Here is a 24,456-nt window from a genome sequence, read left to right as displayed (position 1 = left end):
ATGTGGGAAGATAGATAAATATGTTAGAAAAATGTTGAAGCCATCATTCTGACACCCTTACCAGGAAATGGTTAATTCATCATTTATATCAGATTTTATTTGTGTGCACTAATAAGCAGTGTGCTTTATGAAATACTTGTGCACAATGTCACTGTTCTGAAATGAATATTAATGACACAAAGATCTGTGAGGGGTTATATTCCCTTGAGTCTGGAAAAGAGCTGGAGAGGGGAAAAGCATGTCACAGAGCTGTGTGTTTGGTGCTTCAGGGCAAGAGAATGAGTTAATAATGCAGAAGGAAAAAAAGGAACCTTTACCATCGATTGGACGTAGCCCAATGAGGTCTCCTTCATTTATCTAGCTGGGACTCGCTTGGTCATTATCTCGCTAGTGGGCTGTAAGAAATTACACTGAGCAACAATGCAACTGGGGAAATATGTATGTGCTATGAATGTATATGTATGTCATTTAAATTGTAATTTATCAAACTAGTTTAAGTTATAGAACGTGTGAATGATTCATTGAGGAAAGTTACACACTGGATGTTTTTCACACAATCAGCTGTTTTTCATGTAGCACACAAAATCTTGATAATTTTATTTAAACATGCATGGGCATATAAATGGTTTCTTATTGTTCATTTTATTGGTTGCAAAAAAAAAATGACATACTTTGGAGCAGTATTTAGTGCTGTATATTAAGAGATAACCTGCATTCTATATAGGGGAGTAGAACTGAGTATATATTTGTTAGGAGTGAGACTGGGAAGCCTCATGAAGGTGGAGCTGTTTCCTATCCTGAGCCTCTGCCTGCACAGGACAATAAGCACACCTTCCCTTGTCGTCCCGTGTGACCTGATCTCAGTGGCTGGGATCACTTTCATTGTGCTGTGTGCATTACGTAAGACAGAGATCGTTTGTCAGTGGCTGTGGAAGAAACATAGCAGCAGGCAGCTAGTGCAAAGTGTGCTGGAGACAAGCAGTGGACGCTGGAAGCTACAGCTCAGCGCTGGAAATTGTAGTTAAGGAAGGCTGGCCGGCTTCTGCATCCTTCTTTGGTTCTTAGCTTGCGGCTGTACACCTGGGATGACTCTGTAAGGAACAAAGCAGTCTGAACTAAAGGAATAGGAGTGGTATGAGGATTAGAGCAAAATGGAAGGACTTCTATCTCCCATGAGAGCTAAGGTAAGATATTACTGAATTATCTCCATTGCATTTGTAGAGTTTGTGAGTTACAAATTCTAAAGGGTTAAGAAGCAGATGAATGTGTATAGATAATATATAATGTTCCTGATGCACAGGTACATGGAGCATTGTAGCTAACCCCAATCAGCACAGCGCTGGCATTTTATACAGGTCTATATTGGCAGCTTGGAGTTTGCAGGTTGCCATCTGAACAGCACCTTCCTCCACCCGGAACATGAGCTGGGCATTGTCTTACAGCAATTGTCCTACTCTGTACTCATGTGTTCTACGTTACAGTTGCTGGTAAGAATATGAGCATAGCAAAGTTTGTTTGGTCCAGTGACACAAGTGTGAACCTTGTCCTGACCATATTATAGGAAATTGTTTTCCCTTAAATTTATTTTATTTGTAGATAAGAAGATGACAGTTGCTTGCTCAAGACAGCGGTTATAGCATTAGTATAATGGTTTATAACATAGTGTTCTTGATGAAGGTTAGTCATTCATGTCCCAGGCAGACATAGCTTGTAGTGTGATTAAATTCACAGCAATACTGTAATATGGAGTATTTATGTTAGCTGGTATATATGCAATGCTGTTCTGCTTTGACAAATCCATGGAAGATAAACTTTTCAAATACATGCTTAATATTGTGTGTGGACCCAGTTTACAGATCTGCTTATTCATTCTTGTGTATAAAGGATGTGATAATAAAAACTATATAGAATTCTTACACTCCTATATTCAACATAATTTTGTCCACTCTGATACAGTCTCTCTGATAACATCGTATACGATCACTGACGGCTGTGCAGCTCCCTAATAAATCATACATTTACAATTAAAACTGGGTCCCTGGCATCAGCTTATAGAATAACCTTATGTGACATTTATTACTGGTACCTCCAAAGTTATCAGCCTGCAAAGTACCACCCTCTGTCTGGTCCTAGCGGGGATTCATGAAGAATGATATTTCATTTTTATCACAGCCATTGAAATTTGAGTTGTACCATAATGAGAATTATAGCTTTCGGTAACACTTTGCTATATAGTAATAGTTGTTTCATTGGTTCTTTGCTAACACAGCTGATAAAGTGCATTGTTCCTTAAATAACTTGTTCACAACCTAAGGCAGATGGTTAGTTATTCTTCCAATCCATCATTGAATTAAAGAGAAATGTGCTGAAATGTAAACATCCAGTATAATATATGATCTGGAATAAGTGACAATTTTCCAATATTTTGCAGGATTTTACAAAAGGGTTGCTGTTCATATACATAAAAGTGATTCTGTAGCCTTTTGCCATTGTATGATACTGGAGCTCTTAAGTGATTTGTAATGTCCTAGCTTCTAATATATCACATAAAACTGCAATCACTGTGTTTCTCTCATGTCACCAGCTTTTCCTTATACTACAGCTTCATGGGTGACTACATTGCTCTGACTTGCATCTCTAGCACAGCAATTTTATGGGTAGGAGGAGGAGATGTCTACATAGAATGTTGCTGTCATGTGTTTGCCAGTATCTCTAGGGATCTGTCATTTTTGATGGAAGTTGCAGAATTCAGCTTAGCATACTGGACACCTTACTTAAAGAACACACTACTGTTCAAAGAACTATATGTACTGAGATAGCAGAAAAATGATTCACACTAATGAAAACATTTGTTCAAAAATCTATTTATAAATGATGTGATAACTGAGTAATACTGTATATGGTGCTTTACATCATCACTGTTTAATGTCAATCGTTGCTAGATGGGAGCAGCGTCAAAATCTCTTTGGGATGGAAAGTACTTTGCAGAATATATTGAAAATTATGTTTGACAATGGAAATTCTTTGCTATTATTCCTGTTTTATCAACAATGTGTTCCATAAATGGGTAAATAGGTAAACAATAATCTGAATACATTGTTGCTTGTTAACAGGTTACTTCACATTTCAGTTTAGTGACTTGGATGTTGGATGGACTTTCTCAAAAATATGACAGTGTGCAGTAATCAATTTGTAAATTGCAGTAGAAGTTGTCCTTTGATATTTACAGAAGAAGACATTGCTGTCTAATTCCACAATCCAGCAACTATCTTGTTTTAGATTGAGATCAGGGGTAATTGTGGTTTAGGGTAATTATATGCTAGCTTACAACATTTGTGACATTGTTATTTTTATAATGCTAAAATATGCATACACTGTATGTCTGCGTGTAAACTTGTGTATAGAGAAATAGCACATTTATCACTATCTCCACTCTACAACTATCAATTGTATTCTTCCATTATATATTTAAGGGAAGGTGTCAGAGCTTCTACATAATATATTATACAATCCTCTTCTCTCTAGCAGAAAGATGGTGATTTACAGAGGGAGGTCTAGTCAGTGTGATACCTGAGGTGGTAACTTGAATGGCTCCATTCTTATCTCATTTACAATACACCTTTAATATTTGTATACAAGTAGTGTATGGTGTACTTTATTAGGTAGATTACTACATTATGTCATGCCCATTGTCATATACTACTAAACGTCGTACTGTAGAATGAGGGATTGGAACATTGTGTTATGTTTTCATGCTTTACATTAACAGGATTATAATTATAATGTGGGCAGCTTAGGAGACCGCCTCAGTGGGCCGTGTGTTTGGAAGAGCTGCACATTATAATTTCAGTCATAAAGAGCTCTAGGGTTTTTACTGCTAAATGGTAACACAACTCATTATCAAGCAATGTTAGACGCCAACTTACTCTCCATCTGAATAAGAGTGCCCATAAATAACCCCAACTGAATCATGGAGCTCCATGTATTTCTGCTTTGGGATTTGCATAAAATTCACATAAATATGCATGAGTCTATCCGTAAGCTCAGCAAACCAAATTGTATGAGATTTGAGATGCTATAAAAAGGCTAGATATACATAAGCATATATTTACCTTTATCCACAACTAAATGGCTGACATTAATCAATATAGCTAGCTCGAAAATGTGCAATGACACAGGTATCTCTTATATGGTGATTAGCAAACAAGTCAAAGTGAATGAAAATACATGTTTCCCATGTTTCTTAAAATAAACCAAAGAATGACCAAATAGTTATCTTCAAATTCATCCTTCTCCCCTATTCCTTCTCACTTTATCCCTCTCTGATATTCCTCTCTCTCTCTCTCTCTCTCTCTCTCTCTCACACACACACACACACACACACACTCTTTTTCCCTTGCTGTGTCTTTCTTTGAAGTGTCTAATTATATTTTCCCCCTTAATGTGCCATTTGTAGTTGACTGGCTTTCATATTTCATTGAAATCCCCTTAGCATTGCCAGCAGGATTTTGAGATGCCAAAGGAATTCTAGTAATTTAAAACCCCGCTAACTTAATACTCTCAAGGTGTAGAAGCGGGTACACATTATAAACCGCACGTGCCTGATTGGCTTGAGAGGAATGATTGATTTGACTCTTTTCTACAAATGTGTTTTCGGTTTCGCAAATAGTGTTATTTCAACATTTAGCTACTAAAAAAGAAATAAGCACAGGTCATAAACTCATTTTCTTGGGTAGAAAGAAATCATTGATAAATAATTTACACTCTGTGAGGAGGTTATCTGCTGAGGATTATGGATTTAGCTATATATTTTCAATATTCTGCAATAATATCAATGTGTTTATTCTTGCATCCAAAAACCATTTTTTACCACTGAATCTAGTTTGAAAGAACATCTGACAGGTAGTGCAGGATAACATTTTCTTCCGATGAACTTGAGCTTTCTAGAAGAGGATCAGCGTTCCCCTTTTTAATTTCCGATGTCAATGAACCTATATAAGCAATATTGTTATGGGGAAATGAAATCAGTGATGTTACTGAAGTGTATGCATCCCTTGATGATTAAGATGAGTGATTTTACCATCTAAGGGAGTAGTGAAGCAGAGAGAGATGATACTGTGCTACTGGCAAGACTTACAACATTGCTTTCTTTACATGATGCCTTCTCATGGATCATTATTTAATTCATATTTCTTATTCATATATTTATAATATGAGCTCATTTGCCATGCAGATTACATTTCACTTGATTAAAATCTAAAGCTTTGATATGTGTATTTTATAACTTCAAGTATATTTGTTTATTTTTTGACTGTTTAAAGGAGACACATTAAGTCAGAGTAAAAAAGTAATACTTATCCTAGTCAATAGGACCTGAAAGGGAAACTAGCACAAATAAAAGGGAAGAAATGTATAGCCCAGAAGGTAATACCTGGGAAAAAATGATAACTCTTGTATATTACAAGCATGTAAGCATTATGTACAGTAAATGGGTGATAGGTGAAGCAGAGGACAGACATGAGAGAGGTATGAAAGTAAGTGAGGGCAAACTTGGGAGAGGTATGAAAGTGAGGGCAGACTTGGGAGAGGTATGAAAGTAAGTGAGGGCAGACTTGGGAGAGGTATGAAAATAAGTGAGGGCAGACTTGGGAGAGGTATGAAAGTGAGGGCAGACTTGGGAGAGGTATGAAAGTAAGTGAGGGCAGACTTGGGAGAGGTATGAAAGTAAGTGAGGGCAGACTTGGGAGAGGTATGAAAGTAAGTGAGGGCAGACTTGGGAGAGGTATGAAAGTGAGGGCAGACTTGGGAGAGGTATGAAAGTAAGTGAGGGCAGACTTGGGAGAGGTATGAAAGTAAGTGAGGGCAGACTTGGGAGAGGTATGAAAGTAAGTGAGGGCAGACTTGGGAGAGGTATGAAAGTAAGTGAGGGCAGACTTGGGAGAGGTATGAAAGTAAGTGAGGGCAGACTTGGGAGAGGTATGAAAGTAAGTGAGGGCAGACTTGGGAAAGGTATGAAAGTAAGTGAGGGCAGACTTGGGAGTGGTATGAAAGTAAGTGAGGGCAGACTTGGGAGAGGTATGAAAGTAAGTGAGGGCAGACTTGGGAGAGGTATGAAAGTGAGGGCAGACTTGGGAAAGGTATGAAAGTAAGTGAGGGCAGACTTGGGAGTGGTATGAAAGTAAGTGAGGGCAGACTTGGGAAAGGTATAAAAGTAAGTGAGAGGAGACTTGGGAGAGGTATGAAAGTAAGTGAGGGCAGACTTGGGAAAGGTATGAAAGTAAGTGAGGGCAGACTTGGGAAAGGTATGAAAGTAAGTGAGGGCAGACTTGGGAAAGGTATGAAAGTAAGTGAGGGCAGACTTGGGAGAGGTATGAAAGTAAGTGAGGGCAGACTTGGGAGAGGTATGAAAGTAAGTGAGGGCAGACTTGGGAAAGGTATAAAAGTAAGTGAGGGCAGACTTGGGAGAGGTATGAAAGTAAGTGAGGGCAGACTTGGGAGAGGTATGAAAGTAAGTGAGGGCAGACTTGGGAGAGGTATGAAAGTAAGTGAGGGCAGACTTGGGAAAGGTATGAAAGTAAGTGAGGGCAGACTTGGGAGTGGTATGAAAGTAAGTGAGGGCAGACTTGGGAGAGGTATGAAAGTGAGGGCAGACTTGGGAAAGGTATGAAAGTAAGTGAGGGCAGACTTGGGAAAGGTATGAAAGTAAGTGAGGGCAGACTTGGGAAAGGTATAAAAGTAAGTGAGGGCAGACTTGGGAGAGGTATGAAAGTAAGTGAGGGCAGACTTGGGAGAGGTATGAAAGTAAGTGAGGGCAGACTTGGGAGTGGTATGAAAGTAAGTGAGGGCAGACTTGGGAAAGGTATGAAAGTAAGTGAGGGCAGACTTGGGAGTGGTATGAAAGTGAGGACAGACTTGGGAGAGGTATGAAAGTAAGTGAGGACAGACTTGGGAGAGGTATGAAAGTAAGTGAGGGCAGACTTGGGAGAGGTATGAAAGTAAGTGAGGGCAGACTTGGGAGAGGTATGAAAGTAAGTGAGGGCAGACTTGGGAGTGGTATGAAAGTAAGTGAGGGCAGACTTGGGAGAGGTATGAAAGTAAGTGAGGGCAGACTTGGGAGAGGTATGAAAGTAAGTGAGGGCAGACTTGGGAGAGGTATGAAAGTTAGTGAGGGCAGACTTGGGAAAGGTATGAAAGTAAGTGAGGGCAGACTTGGGAGTGGTATGAAAGTAAGTGAGGGCAGACTTGGGAGAGGTATGAAAGTAAGTGAGGGCAGACTTGGGAGAGGTATGAAAGTGAGGGCAGACTTGGGAAAGGTATGAAAGTAAGTGAAGGCAGACTTGGGAAAGGTATAAAAGTAAGTGAGGGCAGACTTGGGAGAGGTATGAAAGTAAGTGAGGACAGACTTGGGAGAGGTATGAAAGTAAGTGAGGGCAGACTTGGGAAAGGTATAAAAGTAAGTGAGGGCAGACTTGGGAAAGGTATAAAAGTAAGTGAGGGCAGACTTGGGAGAGGTATGAAAGTAAGTGAGGACAGACTTGGGAGAGGTATGAAAGTAAGTGAGGGCAGACTTGGGAGTGGTATGAAAGTAAGTGAGGGCAGACTTGGGAAAGGTATGAAAGTAAGTGAGGGCAGACTTGGGAGAGGTATGAAAGTAAGTGAGGGCAGACTTGGGAGAGGTATGAAAGTGAGGGCAGACTTGGGAGAGGTATGAAAGTGAGGGCAGACTTGGGAGAGGTATGAAAGTGAGGGCAGACTTGGGAGAGGTATGAAAGTAAGTGAGGACAGACTTGGGAGAGGTATGAAAGTAAGTGAGGGCAGACTTGGGAAAGGTATAAAAGTAAGTGAGGGCAGACTTGGGAAAGGTATAAAAGTAAGTGAGGGCAGACTTGGGAGAGGTATGAAAGTAAGTGAGGACAGACTTGGGAGAGGTATGAAAGTAAGTGAGGGCAGACTTGGGAGTGGTATGAAAGTAAGTGAGGGCAGACTTGGGAAAGGTATGAAAGTAAGTGAGGGCAGACTTGGGAGAGGTATGAAAGTAAGTGAGGGCAGACTTGGGAGTGGTATGAAAGTAAGTGAGGGCAGACTTGGGAGAGGTATGAAAGTAAGTGAGGGCAGACTTGGGAAAGGTATGAAAGTAAGTGAGGGCAGACTTGGGAAAGGTATGAAAGTAAGTGAGGGCAGACTTGGGAGTGGTATGAAAGTAAGTAAGGGCAGACTTGGGAGAGGTATGAAAGTAAGTGAGGACAGACTTGGGAGAGGTATGAAAGTGAGGGCAGACTTGGGAGAGGTATGAAAGTAAGTGAGGGCAGACTTGGGAGAGGTATGAAAGTAAGTGAGGACAGACTTGGGAGAGGTATGAAAGTAAGTGAGGGCAGACTTGGGAGAGGTATGAAAGTAAGTGAGGGCAGACTTGGGAGAGGTATGAAAGTAAGTGAGGGCAGACTTGGGAGAGGTATGAAAGTAAGTGAGGACAGACTTGGGAGAGGTATGAAAGTAAGTGAGGGCAGACTTGGGAGAGGTATGAAAGTAAGTGAGGGCAGACTTGGGAGAGGTATGAAAGTAAGTGAGGACAGACTTGGGAGAGGTATGAAAGTAAGTGAGGGCAGACTTGGGAGAGGTATGAAAGTAAGTGAGGGCAGACTTGGGAGAGGTATGAAAGTAAGTGAGGGCAGACTTGGGAGAGGTATGAAAGTAAGTGAGGGCAGACTTGGGAGAGGTATGAAAGTAAGTGAGGGCAGACTTGGGAGAGATATGAAAGTAAGTGAGGGCAGACTTGGGAGAGGTATGAAAGTAAGTGAGGGCAGACTTGGGAGAGGTATGAAAGTAAGTGAGGGCAGACTTGGGAGAGGTATGAAAGTAAGTGAGGGCAGACTTGGGAGAGGTATGAAAGTAAGTGAGGACAGACTTGGGAGAGGTATGAAAGTAAGTGAGGGCAGACTTGGGAGAGGTATGAAAGTAAGTGAGGGCAGACTTGGGAGAGGTATGAAAGTAAGTGAGGGCAGACTTGGGAGAGGTATGAAAGTAAGTGAGGGCAGACTTGGGAGAGGTATGAAAGTAAGTGAGGGGAGACTTGGGAAAGGTATGAAAGTAAGTGAGGGCAGACTTGGGAGTGGTATGAAAGTAAGTGAGGGCAGACTTGGGAGAGGTATGAAAGTAAGTGAGGGCAGACTTGGGAGAGGTATGAAAGTAAGTGAGGGCAGACTTGGGAGAGGTATGAAAGTAAGGGAGGACAGACTTGGGAGAGGTATGAAAGTAAGTGAGGGCAGACTTGGGAGAGGTATGAAAGTGAGGGCAGACTTGGGAGAGGTATGAAAGTGAGGGCAGACTTGGGAGAGGTATGAAAGTGAGGGCAGACTTGGGAGAGGTATGAAAGTAAGTGAGGGCAGACTTGGGAGAGGTATGAAAGTAAGTGAGGACAGACTTGGGAGAGGTATGAAAGTAAGTGAGGACAGACTTGGGAGAGGTATGAAAGTAAGTGAGGGCAGACTTGGGAGAGGTATGAAAGTAAGTGAGGGCAGACTTGGGAGAGGTATGAAAGTAAGTGAGGACAGACTTGGGAGAGGTATGAAAGTAAGTGAGGGCAGACTTGGTAGAGGTATGAAAGTAAGTGAGGGCAGACTTGGGAGAGGTATGAAAGTGAGGGCAGACTTGGGAGAGGTATGAAAGTAAGTGAGGGCAGACTTGGGAGAGGTATGAAAGTAAGTGAGAGGAGACTTGGGAGAGGTATGAAAGTAAGTGAGGGCAGACTTGGGAGAGGTATGAAAGTAAGTGAGGACAGACTTGGGAGAGGTATGAAAGTAAGTGAGGGCAGACTTGGGAGAGGTATGAAAGTAAGTGAGGGCAGACTTGGGAGAGGTATGAAAGTAAGTGAGGACAGACTTGGGAGAGGTATGAAAGTAAGTGAGGGCAGACTTGGGAGAGGTATGAAAGTGAGGGCAGACTTGGGAGAGGTATGAAAGTAAGTGAGGGCAGACTTGGGAGAGGTATGAAAGTAAGTGAGGGCAGACTTGGGAGAGGTATGAAAGTAAGTGAGGGCAGACTTGGGAGAGGTATGAAAGTAAGTGAGGGCAGACTTGGGAGAGGTATGAAAGTAAGTGAGGGCAGACTTGGGAGAGGTATGAAAGTAAGTGAGGGCAGACTTGGGAGAGGTATGAAAGTAAGTGAGGACAGACTTGGGAGAGGTATGAAAGTAAGTGAGGACAGACTTGGGAGAGGTATGAAAGTAAGTGAGGGCAGACTTGGGAGAGGTATGAAAGTAAGTGAGGGCAGACTTGGGAGAGGTATGAAAGTAAGTGAGGACAGACTTGGGAGAGGTATGAAAGTAAGTGAGGGCAGACTTGGGAGAGGTATGAAAGTAAGTGAGGGCAGACTTGGGAAAGGTATGAAAGTAAGTGAGGGCAGACTTGGGAGAGGTATGAAAGTAAGTGAGGGCAGACTTGGGAGAGGTATGAAAGTAAGTGAGGGCAGACTTGGGAGAGGTATGAAAGTAAGTGAGGGCAGACTTGGGAGAGGTATGAAAGTAAGTGAGGACAGACTTGGGAGAGGTATGAAAGTAAGTGAGGGCAGACTTGGGAGAGGTATGAAAGTAAGTGAGGACAGACTTGGGAGAGGTATGAAAGTAAGTGAGGACAGACTTGGGAGAGGTATGAAAGTAAGTGAGGACAGACTTGGGAGAGGTATGAAAGTAAGTGAGGGCAGACTTGGGAGAGGTATGAAAGTAAGTGAGGGCAGACTTGGGAGAGGTATGAAAGTAAGTGAGGGCAGACTTGGGAGAGGTATGAAAGTAAGTGAGGGCAGACTTGGGAGAGGTATGAAAGTAAGTGAGGACAGACTTGGGAGAGGTATGAAAGTAAGTGAGGACAGACTTGGGAGAGGTATGAAAGTAAGTGAGGACAGACTTGGGAGAGGTATGAAAGTAAGTGAGGGCAGACTTGGGAGAGGTATGAAAGTAAGTGAGGGCAGACTTGGGAGAGGTATGAAAGTAAGTGAGAGGAGACTTGGGAGAGGTATGAAAGTGAGGGCAGACTTGGGAGAGGTATGAAAGTAAGTGAGGGCAGACTTGGGAGAGGTATGAAAGTAAGTGAGGGCAGACTTGGGAGAGGTATGAAAGTAAGTGAGGGCAGACTTGGGAGAGGTATGAAAGTAAGTGAGGGCAGACTTGGGAGAGGTATGAAAGTAAGTGAGGACAGACTTGGGAGAGGTATGAAAGTAAGTGAGGACAGACTTGGGAGAGGTATGAAAGTGAGGACAGACTTGGGAGAGGTATGAAAGTAAGTGAGGGCAGACTTGGGAGAGGTATGAAAGTAAGTGAGGACAGACTTGGGAGAGGTATGAAAGTAAGTGAGGACAGACTTGGGAGAGGTATGAAAGTAAGTGAGGGCAGACTTGGGAGAGGTATGAAAGTAAGTGAGGGCAGACTTGGGAGAGGTATGAAAGTAAGTGAGGGCAGACTTGGGAGAGGTATGAAAGTAAGTGAGGGCAGACTTGGGAGAGGTATGAAAGTAAGTGAGGGCAGACTTGGGAGAGGTATGAAAGTAAGTGAGGACAGACTTGGGAGAGGTATGAAAGTGAGGACAGACTTGGGAGAGGTATGAAAGTAAGTGAGGGCAGACTTGGGAGAGGTATGAAAGTAAGTGAAGACAGACTTGGGAGAGGTATGAAAGTAAGTGAGGACAGACTTGGGAGAGGTATGAAAGTAAGTTAGGACAGACTTGGGAGAGGTATGAAAGTAAGTGAGGACAGACTTGGGAGAGGTATGAAAGTAAGTGAGGGCAGACTTGGGAGAGGTATGAAAGTAAGTGAGGGCAGACTTGGGAGAGGTATGAAAGTAAGTGAGGGCAGACTTGGGAGAGGTATGAAAGTAAGTGAGGGCAGACTTGGGAGAGGTATGAAAGTAAGTGAGGGCAGACTTGGGAGAGGTATGAAAGTAAGTGAGGACAGACTTGGGAGAGGTATGAAAGTGAGGACAGACTTGGGAGAGGTATGAAAGTAAGTGAGGGCAGACTTGGGAGAGGTATGAAAGTAAGTGAGGACAGACTTGGGAGAGGTATGAAAGTAAGTGAGGACAGACTTGGGAGAGGTATGAAAGTAAGTGAGGACAGACTTGGGAGAGGTATGAAAGTAAGTGAGGACAGACTTGGGAGAGGTATGAAAGTAAGTGAGGGCAGACTTGGGAGAGGTATGAAAGTAAGTGAGGGCAGACTTGGGAGAGGTATGAAAGTAAGTGAGAGGAGACTTGGGAGAGGTATGAAAGTAAGTGAGGACAGACTTGGGAGAGGTATAAAAGTAAGTGAGGACAGACTTGGGAGTGGTATGAAAGTAAGTGAGGGCAGACTTGGGAGAGGTATGAAAGTAAGTGAGGGCAGACTTGGGAGAGGTATGAAAGTAAGTGAGGGCAGACTTGGGAGTGGTATGAAAGTAAGTGAGGGCAGACTTGGGAGAGGTATGAAAGTAAGTGAGGGCAGACTTGGGAGAGGTATGAAAGTAAGTGAGGGCAGACTTGGGAGAGGTATGAAAGTAAGTGAGGGCAGACTTGGGAGAGGTATGAAAGTAAGTGAGGACAGACTTGGGAGAGGTATGAAAGTAAGTGAGGACAGACTTGGGAGAGGTATGAAAGTAAGTGAGGGCAGACTTGGGAGAGGTATGAAAGTAAGTGAGGGCAGACTTGGGAGAGGTATGAAAGTAAGTGAGGACAGACTTGGGAGAGGTATGAAAGTAAGTGAGGACAGACTTGCTCATGATTGCAAACACATGATATAGCATACAAGACTGTCATCACCACTGAGAGATACGGCAGTAAAACAAGTAACATTCAGACGCTCAGAGATGGATTCATTGACACGCCCCTATTGTACATTGACTACGGCAAAATGCCCCTTCCCCAGCCAGTTCGCTCCCTAAAATTGTAGGTTGTAGTAAATGTCCTTTGCGTACGAACACACAGTGGACAGGACTGCAGTCACTGATGTATCTCCTGGTTCTGGGCACGTGTAGAGTGATTTTGCAGACGATACGCTCAAAATCGGCATATATGTGTCTTGATGATTTAGGCCCTAGATATATACTTACTGGCATGTTGACCTCCCAAATATCTTTGGGTACTGTGGTTTTCAGTGCTTTGGGGTCAAAATGTAGCTGGGCAGAAAGCGATCAATAATGCACAGTTATTTGAAGAATTTAGATATGACACAGTACTGTGACATGAGACTACAGTTGAATCCAATTCACAGAGCAGAACTGGTCTGTTTTGTATTCAATGGCAACAAAAATAAAAAACACAGCGAGTATGTAAGTAAAGACATTTGTAAAACACAGGAGTAACATGTGACAGCATGGTATAAATATCCCAAAAAACGTAATTATCAGAAGGAGGGAATTCTGTTTAAGATATGTACAGGATTCTTTAATAGGATGTGTTTCTAGCACAGGCACCAATATTACCATGACAACTGCAAACCACAATTCTGAAGATTATATAAAACAAAACATCATAATTTGTATAAGGGCCAATGCACACATTCATAGGTGATCACCTGCCATATACTACGATGGCTTCATATGGAGCAGAAAGGGGCATTCCTCAGTCTGTTACTTTATACCTTGCCATATAATAGCAAAATAAGTATTCACACTGTCCCAGTTTTTACACAGCAGACACAGTATTCATTTCTAGTTTAGAAGCAGACTTGCATTTTATTATCATTCTTAAAACAGCATAATAAAGTATCTTTCTTTGCCATTAGGGCAGTGACATCACATGAATGTTTTGTAGCAGTTTTATGTCAGTTTTATAGATCTTGGGCCCCTTTTTATTGTCTGAGTGATTGTTACACATCCACTTAATTCTTCAATATCTTTTGTGATTTACATATATGTAAAGATGTGCAATCATTTCATTGCAATGTCAAAGGCAAAAGTAAAAATTTTAATCTTGCAAATAGCATTGATTGACATATTTATTATGTTTATATTAGTTGCCTTTAAAGAGTTTTCCTTAGGTTGCATAACAGATGCCTTTATTGGGACTAGTAAACATTCCAGGTATTGTTTTTCAATGTGCTTTCACTTATATTGTGTTCTTTAGATGATGTCCATGGCATTTGTGGTTTATTGGATCAAATATCTAAGGCAGCCTGTATTCAACATATTCAGAGAAGTTAACTCATGCAAGACGATATGCCTTTGTTTGGATATAGGTAAATGCGTTACCACCATAATAACTGCAGATGTCGCAACCACTTTGATTCGTAGCTGCTGTAAAGGGTCCAGTCTATGTGTTTCTTATATTATATTTATGTCATAATATGATATTATTATATTATTCTAGTACCAAAGCTGTGTTGTAGTCATATACCTCTGACTGGATCATCATGCCCTTATATTGTCATAGAACTTCTTTGTCACTCCTAATATTCCTATAAAATATACTATAAGACACATTGGGGTATATTTACTAAACTGTGGGTTTGAAAAAGTGGAGATGTTATAGCAACCAGTCAGATTCTAGTTATCATTCTAGAAACTCTAGAATCTGGTTGCTATAGGCAACATCTCCACTTTTTCAAACCTGCAGTGCAGTAAATATACCCCATTGTCCCCTATATCAGGGAGGTGTAGCAGGTGCTCAGAAGTTTGAAGCAGTGGCAGTAAATTCCTATTAGTGCATTGAAGGGACAGAGGATTTTGCAACCAATAGAAAGTATTGTAATACACACAATGGACAGTATGAACAATTTAAAGGAGTAGCAGGTGCTCTAAAAATGTGGTTAAATAAAAGAACGTGAATAGTGTATTCAATGATTATATATTTATTTAATTATAAACCTTTATTATAAAGTGTCTACACAGCGCTATACAGAGAATATTTAATCGTTCAGATCCATCCGGGCCCCAGTGGAGCTTAAGATCCCTACCACACAAATACATACATTAACAGTAGAGTTAATTTGGCTAGAAGCCAATTAACTTCCCAGTATGTTTTTAATGTGTGAAAGTAAACCAGAGTACCCAGAGGAAACCTACACAAACACAGGAATAGTCTCCTTTATGCTGAAATGCCCCATCAAAAAATATAATTTCCATAATTAATGTGGCAAGTGGGATGTACCAGTTCTCCTGCAGCCTTCGTGTTGCCCTGTTGCCATTAATGAGTTAATTGAAGTAATTGTTATCTGACAACATGATTTGTGGGGCTGGAGAATACAAAATTAAAATGTCATTGTCTGACAGTTTATAATTGCATACTTCCCAACAATTTAAAACATGCAAATTCTGGATAAAATAATGTGCAATCACCAAAGCAAACCTCTGGCCCGCAGAAATCCAGACTGATTTGCCCAAACACACCCACACCTAGATCTAATAAGGGACACCCCTTTCAGGGTCCGAGAATTGGGACAGTCCCTCCAAAATTGGAACTATTGGAGGTATGTAATTTTTAGTATACAATTCTTCATATTGAAATACCTGAAGAGGGGCTTATGTAGAGTTGGACGTATTTGCACCCCAAATGCACATAGCAATAGACACATGCTAGTAAAAGCATATTTGCGCCCCTGTGTTCAAGTCAGATGTATCTCAAGATGCTTCCACCATCACCTTTGCACCAGACCAGTATGTCAAGTTTGTACACTTATTTCCCACACTAGCGATGATGGCTTAACAGTGGTTATAGTAAATGCTAACGTTGAACCCTCCATTTGTATATAATAATGTAATGTAGTGTCAAATGCACAAGAAAGAATATTCTCTTGATTGTTATTAATGAATGCAAAAGTCATATTTTCAATATAAAATGAAATAACTAAATACAAACAAAAATACAAAATACAAATGAAATAAAATTAAATACAACATCTGTTGTTTTACCCTATAAAAATAGAATGTGAGTCTTCTTTTCTACAGTAGTCCAAATGAAAAATGTCAACTTCATATAATGTAGCCGTCACTAATGATTTAAGTATTATCAGCTGGAGGCAGCTAAACCATACATGCCTACTCTCCCGGAATTTCTGTGAGGCTCCTGATTTTTCGGGGAGACCTTCCAGACTCCCAGAAGAGGCATCCTCCCGGGTTGTTGAGGAGGTGTGGCTTAATGACACAACCGCACCATTAAGCCCTGCCCCCCTGCTTTGCAATGCCGTGAATTTTGGTATTTCATAGCAGGGGGAGAGGCCATGGTGATACAATGGTATCACTATGCCCCCTCCTGCAGTGGTCATATGACCTCTCCTCTGGGATCTCCTGGAGTAGACAATTTAAAAGTAGGCAAGTATGAGCTAAACACAAGCAGGTAATTGTAAACAGATAGTGTTTCTGATCGTCATTAACGTCTTTGCGTATTGTTGCTCCTGCCCCCAGCAGATGCACCTCCTGACAGTCATATCTGCCTCTACATCCATGTCTACTTGAGTGCTGTTAAGGAACACAGCCTGACTGTACTAGACCTATGCTTGCCTGTCCCTTCCATCTGCTATTCCGCCTCTTCAGGCATAAGACGTTTTAAGTATAAAATGCGCATAAACCTGGATATAGTTGTATGCATACTATCTGACATAAAACAGCATGGTGTCTGTCATGGAAGACCTGTGAATTAAGTGTTCCATCTTTATATAGTGCTAAATACTTTACACGTTATTAAGTCAGCCATGGAAACAGAAGCACTCTCAACCATGTGCTGTTTATAAAACTAAAGTTTAAAATTCTTAATTAAGTTCAAGAAGCTTTCTCATCCATAATTCAGACTAAATGTGATGGCTGCCTGACTTATCTGTCTGAAGTTATTGCCTCTCGACACTGCAGCACTCTGTATTTGTAGTTCAGACCTCAAACGGAAAGGAGAAATTTGGTGTAAAATAAATATGTGTAACAGCTTAGCATGACACAGCGATCTCCCTTGGATATCTCCAAATAAAGTGTAGAAAACAGAATAACCATGGTAACCATGCAACATGTATTGCCTAAATAGTTAGGTGCTACAACCAGTAAGACAAATCTAGCAGGGCAGCAGCAAGCTACATTCAAAATACAAACAAAAACTGTACACTGAAAACAATATGCAAATTTATAGTAAGATATGCACAACACTAGAAAATTCTTAACCCATAGCCAGCTACAGTCAAACCCACATTTTATGTTTTGCAAGGTTGCAGGAGAAAATGCTGTAACCCAGGAACAAAAAAATTAAGGCTTTGCATTTTATGTACAGTACTGACTGAGATCTCCTAATGTTAGGTCTTGTTCTAGTTATTTTAATGCATGTTTTTAAAACGGATAACTAGAAAAAAGTTAATCAAAGCTCAGTTAAAGAGAGGGCAAAGTACAACATTTCAACCATGCTGTGACTAGTGTTATATTTTTTAATACCCATTTGTACTAACCCTAAAATTGTTGACTGTCTGCAGTCCTTTTAAATGGTAATTGCCCTATACCATATAGAATAAAACATAATACAGTACTGTTATTTTCAACTGCTAGGGGTAAATGTATCAAGCTGTGTTTCCAGTGGGCTTGAAAAATGGAGATGTTGCCTATAGCAACCAATATGATTCTAGTTATCATTTATTTAGTACATTCTACAAAATGACAGCTAGAATCTGATTGGTTGCTATAGGCAACACCTCCACTTTTCAAACCCACCAGAAACTCGTAGCTTGATTCATTTACCCCATAGTGTGGATTGGGCATACTTGCCAACTTTGGCAAGGCTTGCTCTGGGACATTGTGTTGGGGGCGGGGCCAGATGGGTCGCGTCATTTGGCCCCGTCCTCTAACATCAATGACTTTTTTGAACCAATTGGAGCAGGGGGCGGGGCCACAAAGATAGATTCTCGATCTAAGCCCCACCTCCCACCACTGTACTGCTTCGGTGGTTAGGAACCAGGAGCTTAGCCTGCTCTCTCGGGAGTTCGGGAGGACTCCCAGAAATTTAGGGGTCTCCTGGACATTCCGGGAGAGTAGGCAACTATGGGTTTGGGATTTTTGTGTACTAAAAGTTTCAATCTGAATTTTGCATATATTGATTTCTTAAGATATTTTTGTGTATCTAGTTAAATACATCCATGTTAATCCAGTTTCTTTTAGGCATTGTAACTTCCTTGATCTTCCTGATTTACTTTGGCATTTTTTTGCTGTATTACTTGCAGCATTTCCTAATAGATTGAAAGGGAAGGGAAATATCACCTATTTTGTATTATCCATACACTCCCTAGAAGTCTTATTTGGGCTGCTACAATTTAGAAGCAATTAAGGAGCACTTTGTACTGGGTAGGACTCCTCCTGCCCAGGGGCTGTCTGGCAGACTTTAGCCCGAGGAGCAAGCACATAGCACTGGCCCATAAGTAGCGGCCCATCCTTAAAGGGTGGTCTTTGGTACAATATATATTTATCAATATAAAAAGAGGCTATTTTAGGAGAAGGTGACTGGTCCCTGCCCCTACCCCCTTTGCCACCAGAACAGCCTGAATTCTCCAAGATGCTGCTCAATGTTGACATGATCACGCAGTGGCTGCAGATATGTCAGTTGCACATTCATGCTGCGATTCTCCTGTTTCACTACGTGCTCTACTGGATGGAGATCTGGTGACCATGGGCGTCATTGGAGTACACTGATCTCACTGTCATGTTCATGAAACCAGCTTGAGATGACGTGTGTACATGGCATGTTAGCTTGTTGGAAGTAGTCATTAGAAGACGGGTAGATTGTGGCCATACAGGGATGCACATGGCCATCAACAATTCTCAGGTAGGATGTGGCATATAAGCAATGCTCAATTTGTATTAAGGGGCAAAAATGTGTGCTAAGAAAACATTCCCCACACCATTAAACCACCATCAACCTATACTGGTCAGACAAGGCAGGATGGATTCATGGTATTTATATAAAATTATGACCCTTGCATCTGCATGTGGCGGCAGAAATCCTGACTGTCCAATTTTGGTTCTCCTGTGCCCACTGCAGTGGCGGATCCAGGGGGGGGGGGGGGCGATCTTGCTGCTGACAGCTGCACACTGTGCAGGTCCGTCCGGGAGTGACAGTGTGCTGCCCGGCTGCTCTGATTGTGTTTTAAACACAATCAGAGCAGCCGGGCAGCACACTGTCACTGCCGAGCGGACCTTCACATACTGTGCAGCCGCCGGCAGCCTTAGATATCGGAAAGGGGGCGGGGCCTAAATCGCCCCCCCCCTAAATCGCCCGGGGTATAGAAATTTCCTAGATCCGCCCCTGGCCCACTGTAGCATCAATTTCCTGCTTTTAGCTGACAGGAGTGAAACTTGGTGAGGTCTTCTGCTGCTGTAGCCCATCCACTTCAAGATTTGACGTGCTGTGCATTCAGAGATGCTCTTACATACCACTGTCACTAGTGTATTACTAGTTTAAAATGTATATATAGATTTTGTTACAGTATGGAAAGTTCCAGTAGATGATTAAAACTACCACTGCCCTCAGTCAGATCTCCTCGTCCAAAGAGTTTTGAAATAATGGACTCTTGAAGTCAATGTTGTAAAGATATTGGTACATGTGGTTTCTTTATTAACATGCATAGACATGCATGGGCCATACATAGAGTGAGAGCTATGGCAAAGATCTATAGCAAGCTTGTCACATTTATACACAATTCTACATGCCTATGTCAATTGTTGGGCACAGTGACAAAGGGGTGGAAGAAACTCCCGATGGTAACTAAGCAGCTTTGTTCTTGACACATAATAGAATGCAGCAGGTGATTGTTCAGGTTGAGAATAGAAGAACATAGATTCTGGTCTCACGGAATGTGATAATTACAAATGATCTTTCTTGTTGCTGTAAATGTCCATCTTAACAGTTTTATTATATACAATATGCCTGCTGATCCATTTGTTTTGCTATAAAGAGGAATAGCATTTCCCAAAGTTCACTGACCTATACAGCAAAGCCCTCTTAGCAAATTCATAGATGGTCCTCTCTACCCTCTGTCCCATGCATGTACCTTTTACTCAATCTTGTAGATTCTTCTGCTTTTATGTGTGATTTGTTATACCGACTGTCCCGTTCTGCAGAGTTTTGTGGTGACATACAATTAAACGATGATGAAGTTATATTAAGTTCATACTTGCTGCAGCAGAGTTTTATTGATGAAGGCCTAGGTCTCTGGGCTACCACAAAAAATGTCCTGATTATAATCCACCTCTTGAAAGTTTTACTTATAACTGTTCCATAGCATATTTAAGCTAATTAACAGTTTTATGGCATTAAGGAAAGAAATTGTTAATCCAAACAGCTAGGGTCCCACTTGAGGACAACACCATGCAAACACCAGCATACTGCATGCAGTCTGGAGTGCTTTTTTTTATTATTATTAATTTTTATTTATAGGGCGCCACAAGGTGTCCGTGGCGCCGTACAGGGACAAAACGAATTACAATACAAGGTGAGACAGCACAGTACAGTAAACAGTAAGCACAGTAACTCAGTAAGCTCAATGCACAGCTAGAGAGGGTGGGGAAAGGGGGAGGGAGGATTGGCAAACAACGGAGCCCAAGAAGGAGGGGGCGGAAGACAGTGAGACCCCCAGAGGGGACGGGGGGAGGAGGGTCGTCGAGGAGGAGGGCAAAGTAGCTGGAGAGCAGAGTTAGAAGTGGTGGAAACAGGAGGAGAGGTGGCCCTGCTCAGAGGAGCGTACAATCTAAGGGAAGGGGTGGACAGACAAAGAGACGCAGGGGAGAGAGTCAATAGAGCTGCAATAGAGTCAGGTGGTCCCTTGATTTATTGGCACCCCTGCACCCAGAGTTGTACAGCATGCAGTTGTATAGCCTGGCATGGGTGTAGAGGCCTTTAACTCAACCTATAGGATATAACCCGTTATGACTCTGGCGACTCTTTCATATTATCCCCTCTAAATCTATATTTATAACCCTCTTTTTCCGTCCTCTCACTACATGTCCTATCAATTTCTTATTTCTTGGTCAGTGGTTAGTTAAGTTCATAGACTTTCCAAATGTTTATCTTCCTTGCTGACATAGATCTTATGTTAATGTGGTTTATATAATTTGTAGGAAATGTCCATAGATGTTATGTTTCACCCTCATTGCATACCTCCCCCTTTTATCTTCTGTACCCTGTCCCTTAGTGTACATATTTTGACAAAATAAAATTGCGTTTAAAAAAGATAATAAATGGTCATATTAATTATAATAATAATAATAAAAATAATAATTATAATAATGGGCTTCTGTGTATTAAACCATGTGTTGATGTGTGGATCGTATAATGAACTGATGGAGGAGAAAGATTAAAAGTAAAAACTATTTGAATGCAAAACTGAATTATTGGAATCTTAGAAATACTGTGACATTACTGTATATTTGTATGTATTGTAAAGTTCTAATTAACTGAAGCTGATCAGTATAGTAATGGAATAAGCTTGGAGAATGCAATTCCAATATGAGCTGTAATCAATGGAGGAATGCTCACTGTGGGCCCATATAATTGTAATGCAAGAAATTATATTCACATATATATGTGTAAACAGACCGTTTGATGTTGTAGTAGCAGCTGAAAGTCAACGATTCCAAGTCTATTGAAAGGTATAAAAATGTATGGAATGTAGGTATAGTGATCAATTTTAAACAACACTTGCAAAGAAAGGTTTGAAATAAGTTTCACCCAAAACTGAAAACTGAATAATACAGCATTGTTATGCTTCATGTTCCAATAGCCTTTATTATGCCCTAGTGGCTATCTCATAAGTATCTTGATACACAACCATTGTTTCCAGTTTTATGCATTCAAGTAAGGACCTGCCATCAACCTCCCCAGTCTCTAATGATTGCCGTGCAGTGCAGTAATCAACTTAAAGCTATCTTACATGACTAGTTGACGCTACACACACTCCACTGGAAGTGGAAGCAGTGCACATGCAACAGGTTCTCATATTTTAAAATCCTTCCAAGATCTCAGAGGAAGTCATAAAAGTCCAAGGACATTTACAAATGGGAGTAGTAGGACTTTCATTGAGGACTCCCAGCTGAGATTCCTGTAATTGGCATACAGCTTATAAAAAGTGCTCACAGGAAAAGCAGTAGCATCAAAAATTAAAACACAAATGCAGATTTTATTGTGTCATACCTGGAACTTGTTTGTGTAGTTAAGATAGTACTCCCCTAATTATAAACCAAGAGTCAGTACACTGATGTAACATGAAATTTACTTTATTTATGATTTCCACACCATGATTTTTATTTCCAGAACCAGTAATAGAATGATATTCCCACCAAGCCTGTTGATCTGGGAACATTAGAAACTTGAATTTTCTAAAAAATAAAATAGAATAACGAGAATTATAATTTACAAACTTCCAGTGGCTAAAACCGTGACTGTTCTCCCAAACAACATTTTCTACTATCTCCCTTGTGTATTAGAATAACAGGTGTCCAATACAATTTACGATTTGTTCATCCCCTGGCGCCTCTCTCATTGTTAATTCACCTGCTGTCAATGACTAAAGAAATCAGTACTCCAGATACAGAGGCCAATCAGTGCTCTAGATACATAGACCAATCAGTGATCTGGATACATAGACCAATCAGTGCTCTAGACTAGATACATTGGCCAATCAGTGCTCTTGACAGCTGCTATGTGTAGGAAACTTTCACAATTCTCCAGCCATCACTAGCATGAGAAGTTAATGTGATAAATGTGTTGGGCCTCTCCCTAACAGCTAGGCTCCCAGGCATCAGACCTATAACATTCTGATCATAGGGAGTAAGAAAGTTTATTTATTATTTTTTTTTAACTTTTCATTTGTAACAGCATAGAAATAAAACAGGCCACAAAACTCATTACATATATAGCAGATAAATTGTGTGAAATAAACAATAGTAGGGCTATACAGTAACATGTGAATTTCCAGAATCTCATGGCCGGCCATAGGGCCTTAATAGCAACAAATGGTAACCTGGAATAACCTTAAGTGATGCAGCGGAAAGCTTAATATTTTAATATGTTGTGCGCTACACCCAAGAAAAATATTTTCCTGCTGTGCCCCTGCTCCTAGACACAGCCACTGGAAAAGTGACTGCAGTAGAAGCTGAAAATAAGGGGGAGGAAGATAACTGGGAGAACCAATCACAAACCGCAATAAAGAGATTGCTGCTAATGATTGGTCCTATCACTCTCACCATCCACCCCCTCCTGCCATTAAAGATGTTTTTTTAAAGGGAAAAACAGCTGCGTGTATCAGCTCCCAGAGCTCTGTATAGGTGATGGGGCACATAAGTAAAATATTTTCAAGGAGGTAATGCAGCTTTAAATGACGTGTTCCTTATCAGTTATACAATAGTGAATATTAATTAAAAAAAAGCTAAAAGAAAGTGTGCTGTGGTAATAAATAAAACATAACAAACAGAAAGAAATATTTGCATCACAATAAGGCTTATGAACCTGCTTCGGTCTGTGAATTACTAGATAGCACAGAAAGATGACCGAGAAACACTGTTATTCAGGATATAAATTAAGTAAAGCATTAAAAGGTAAGCTGTTTTCATGTAAATGCTGCTGTTTCATCTTGTCTGTAATAATAAAACTCTTGAAGCTAAGAAACAGCTGTTACACATTACCCGTAATTGCTGAATGCTGTCATCACATTTGCGTACACGAATATGGTAGCAACAAACTATCAATCAGTAACCGGAATATTTCTACTGGCTCAGATCACTGAAAGTCCTACTTCACACTGTCATGGCAACAGCCTCAGCAGCCCCACAGTGTGACGCTTGATTGCTCTACTCACTTTTCTGGAAAGCAGTTGTATTGCTCCATTGATTTAGTTTTTTTTAACCTCATTTATATTTAGATAGTAAATATTCTGGAACTAATTTTCAACCATGAAATGAAAGCAGTTCAGAGATGCATATCATGAAAATGGCATGATAGTAAAATAATTATTGTTGTTGTTGTTTAAATATATTCCTCCACAAGAAGATGTAGGGCTACATATTACAAAAGTTATAAAGCAAATCTAATATGGTATCGTATTTCCAAAAAGGGTCGATAATTGGTTGTACAACTTATGTACTTTGCTATTCATCCTTATCTATACACCATATACACAAAGACTTTTTTCTATGCAGTGGATATATAAACACTTTAGAATTCTATCTTATATACATATAAATAATATTAATACATATGCATTTATTCTATGCAAAGGTGTATGAACACATAGGCACCTGTGACACCTATCTGAGTAGGAGACTATGCAGCAAGTTTAATAAAATACAGTGTACACGGCTTAGGTAATGTAGTCCAATCACCTTTTAGAGGTTTTCAGATATCAAATGCAAGTTCAAATGACAATGATTAAAAATAATGTGATATTGCAATCCATGTTAACTCGCTGCAATGCAATAGACCATGATTTGTTGCCATTTGGATTCCATATAGATTTGGATTGGTTTGTGTAATTTATATATTCTCAA

The 24,456-nt window shown here is 40.8% G+C and overlaps 1 protein-coding gene across 1 annotated transcript in view; it reads left to right on the top strand.

The window, feature by feature from the left end:
• Window positions 1–892: 892 nt before the first annotated feature.
• Window positions 893–24,456, top strand: part of FRMD4A (FERM domain containing 4A) — a 361,665-nt gene continuing 338,101 nt past the window's right edge. Inside the window, exon 1 of the mRNA XM_075208671.1 lies at window positions 893–1,184. Coding sequence (XP_075064772.1) covers window positions 1,152–1,184 — 33 coding nt within the window. The 5' untranslated portion in view covers window positions 893–1,151. The remainder of the gene's footprint in view (window positions 1,185–24,456) is intronic.

The sequence above is a fragment of the Mixophyes fleayi genome, chromosome 4 (assembly GCF_038048845.1).
Source record: "Mixophyes fleayi isolate aMixFle1 chromosome 4, aMixFle1.hap1, whole genome shotgun sequence".
Taxonomy (NCBI): Eukaryota; Metazoa; Chordata; class Amphibia; order Anura; family Limnodynastidae; genus Mixophyes; species Mixophyes fleayi.
The sequence above is the reverse complement of the archived record's forward strand: the minus strand, read 5'-3'. Positions and strand labels throughout refer to the sequence as shown.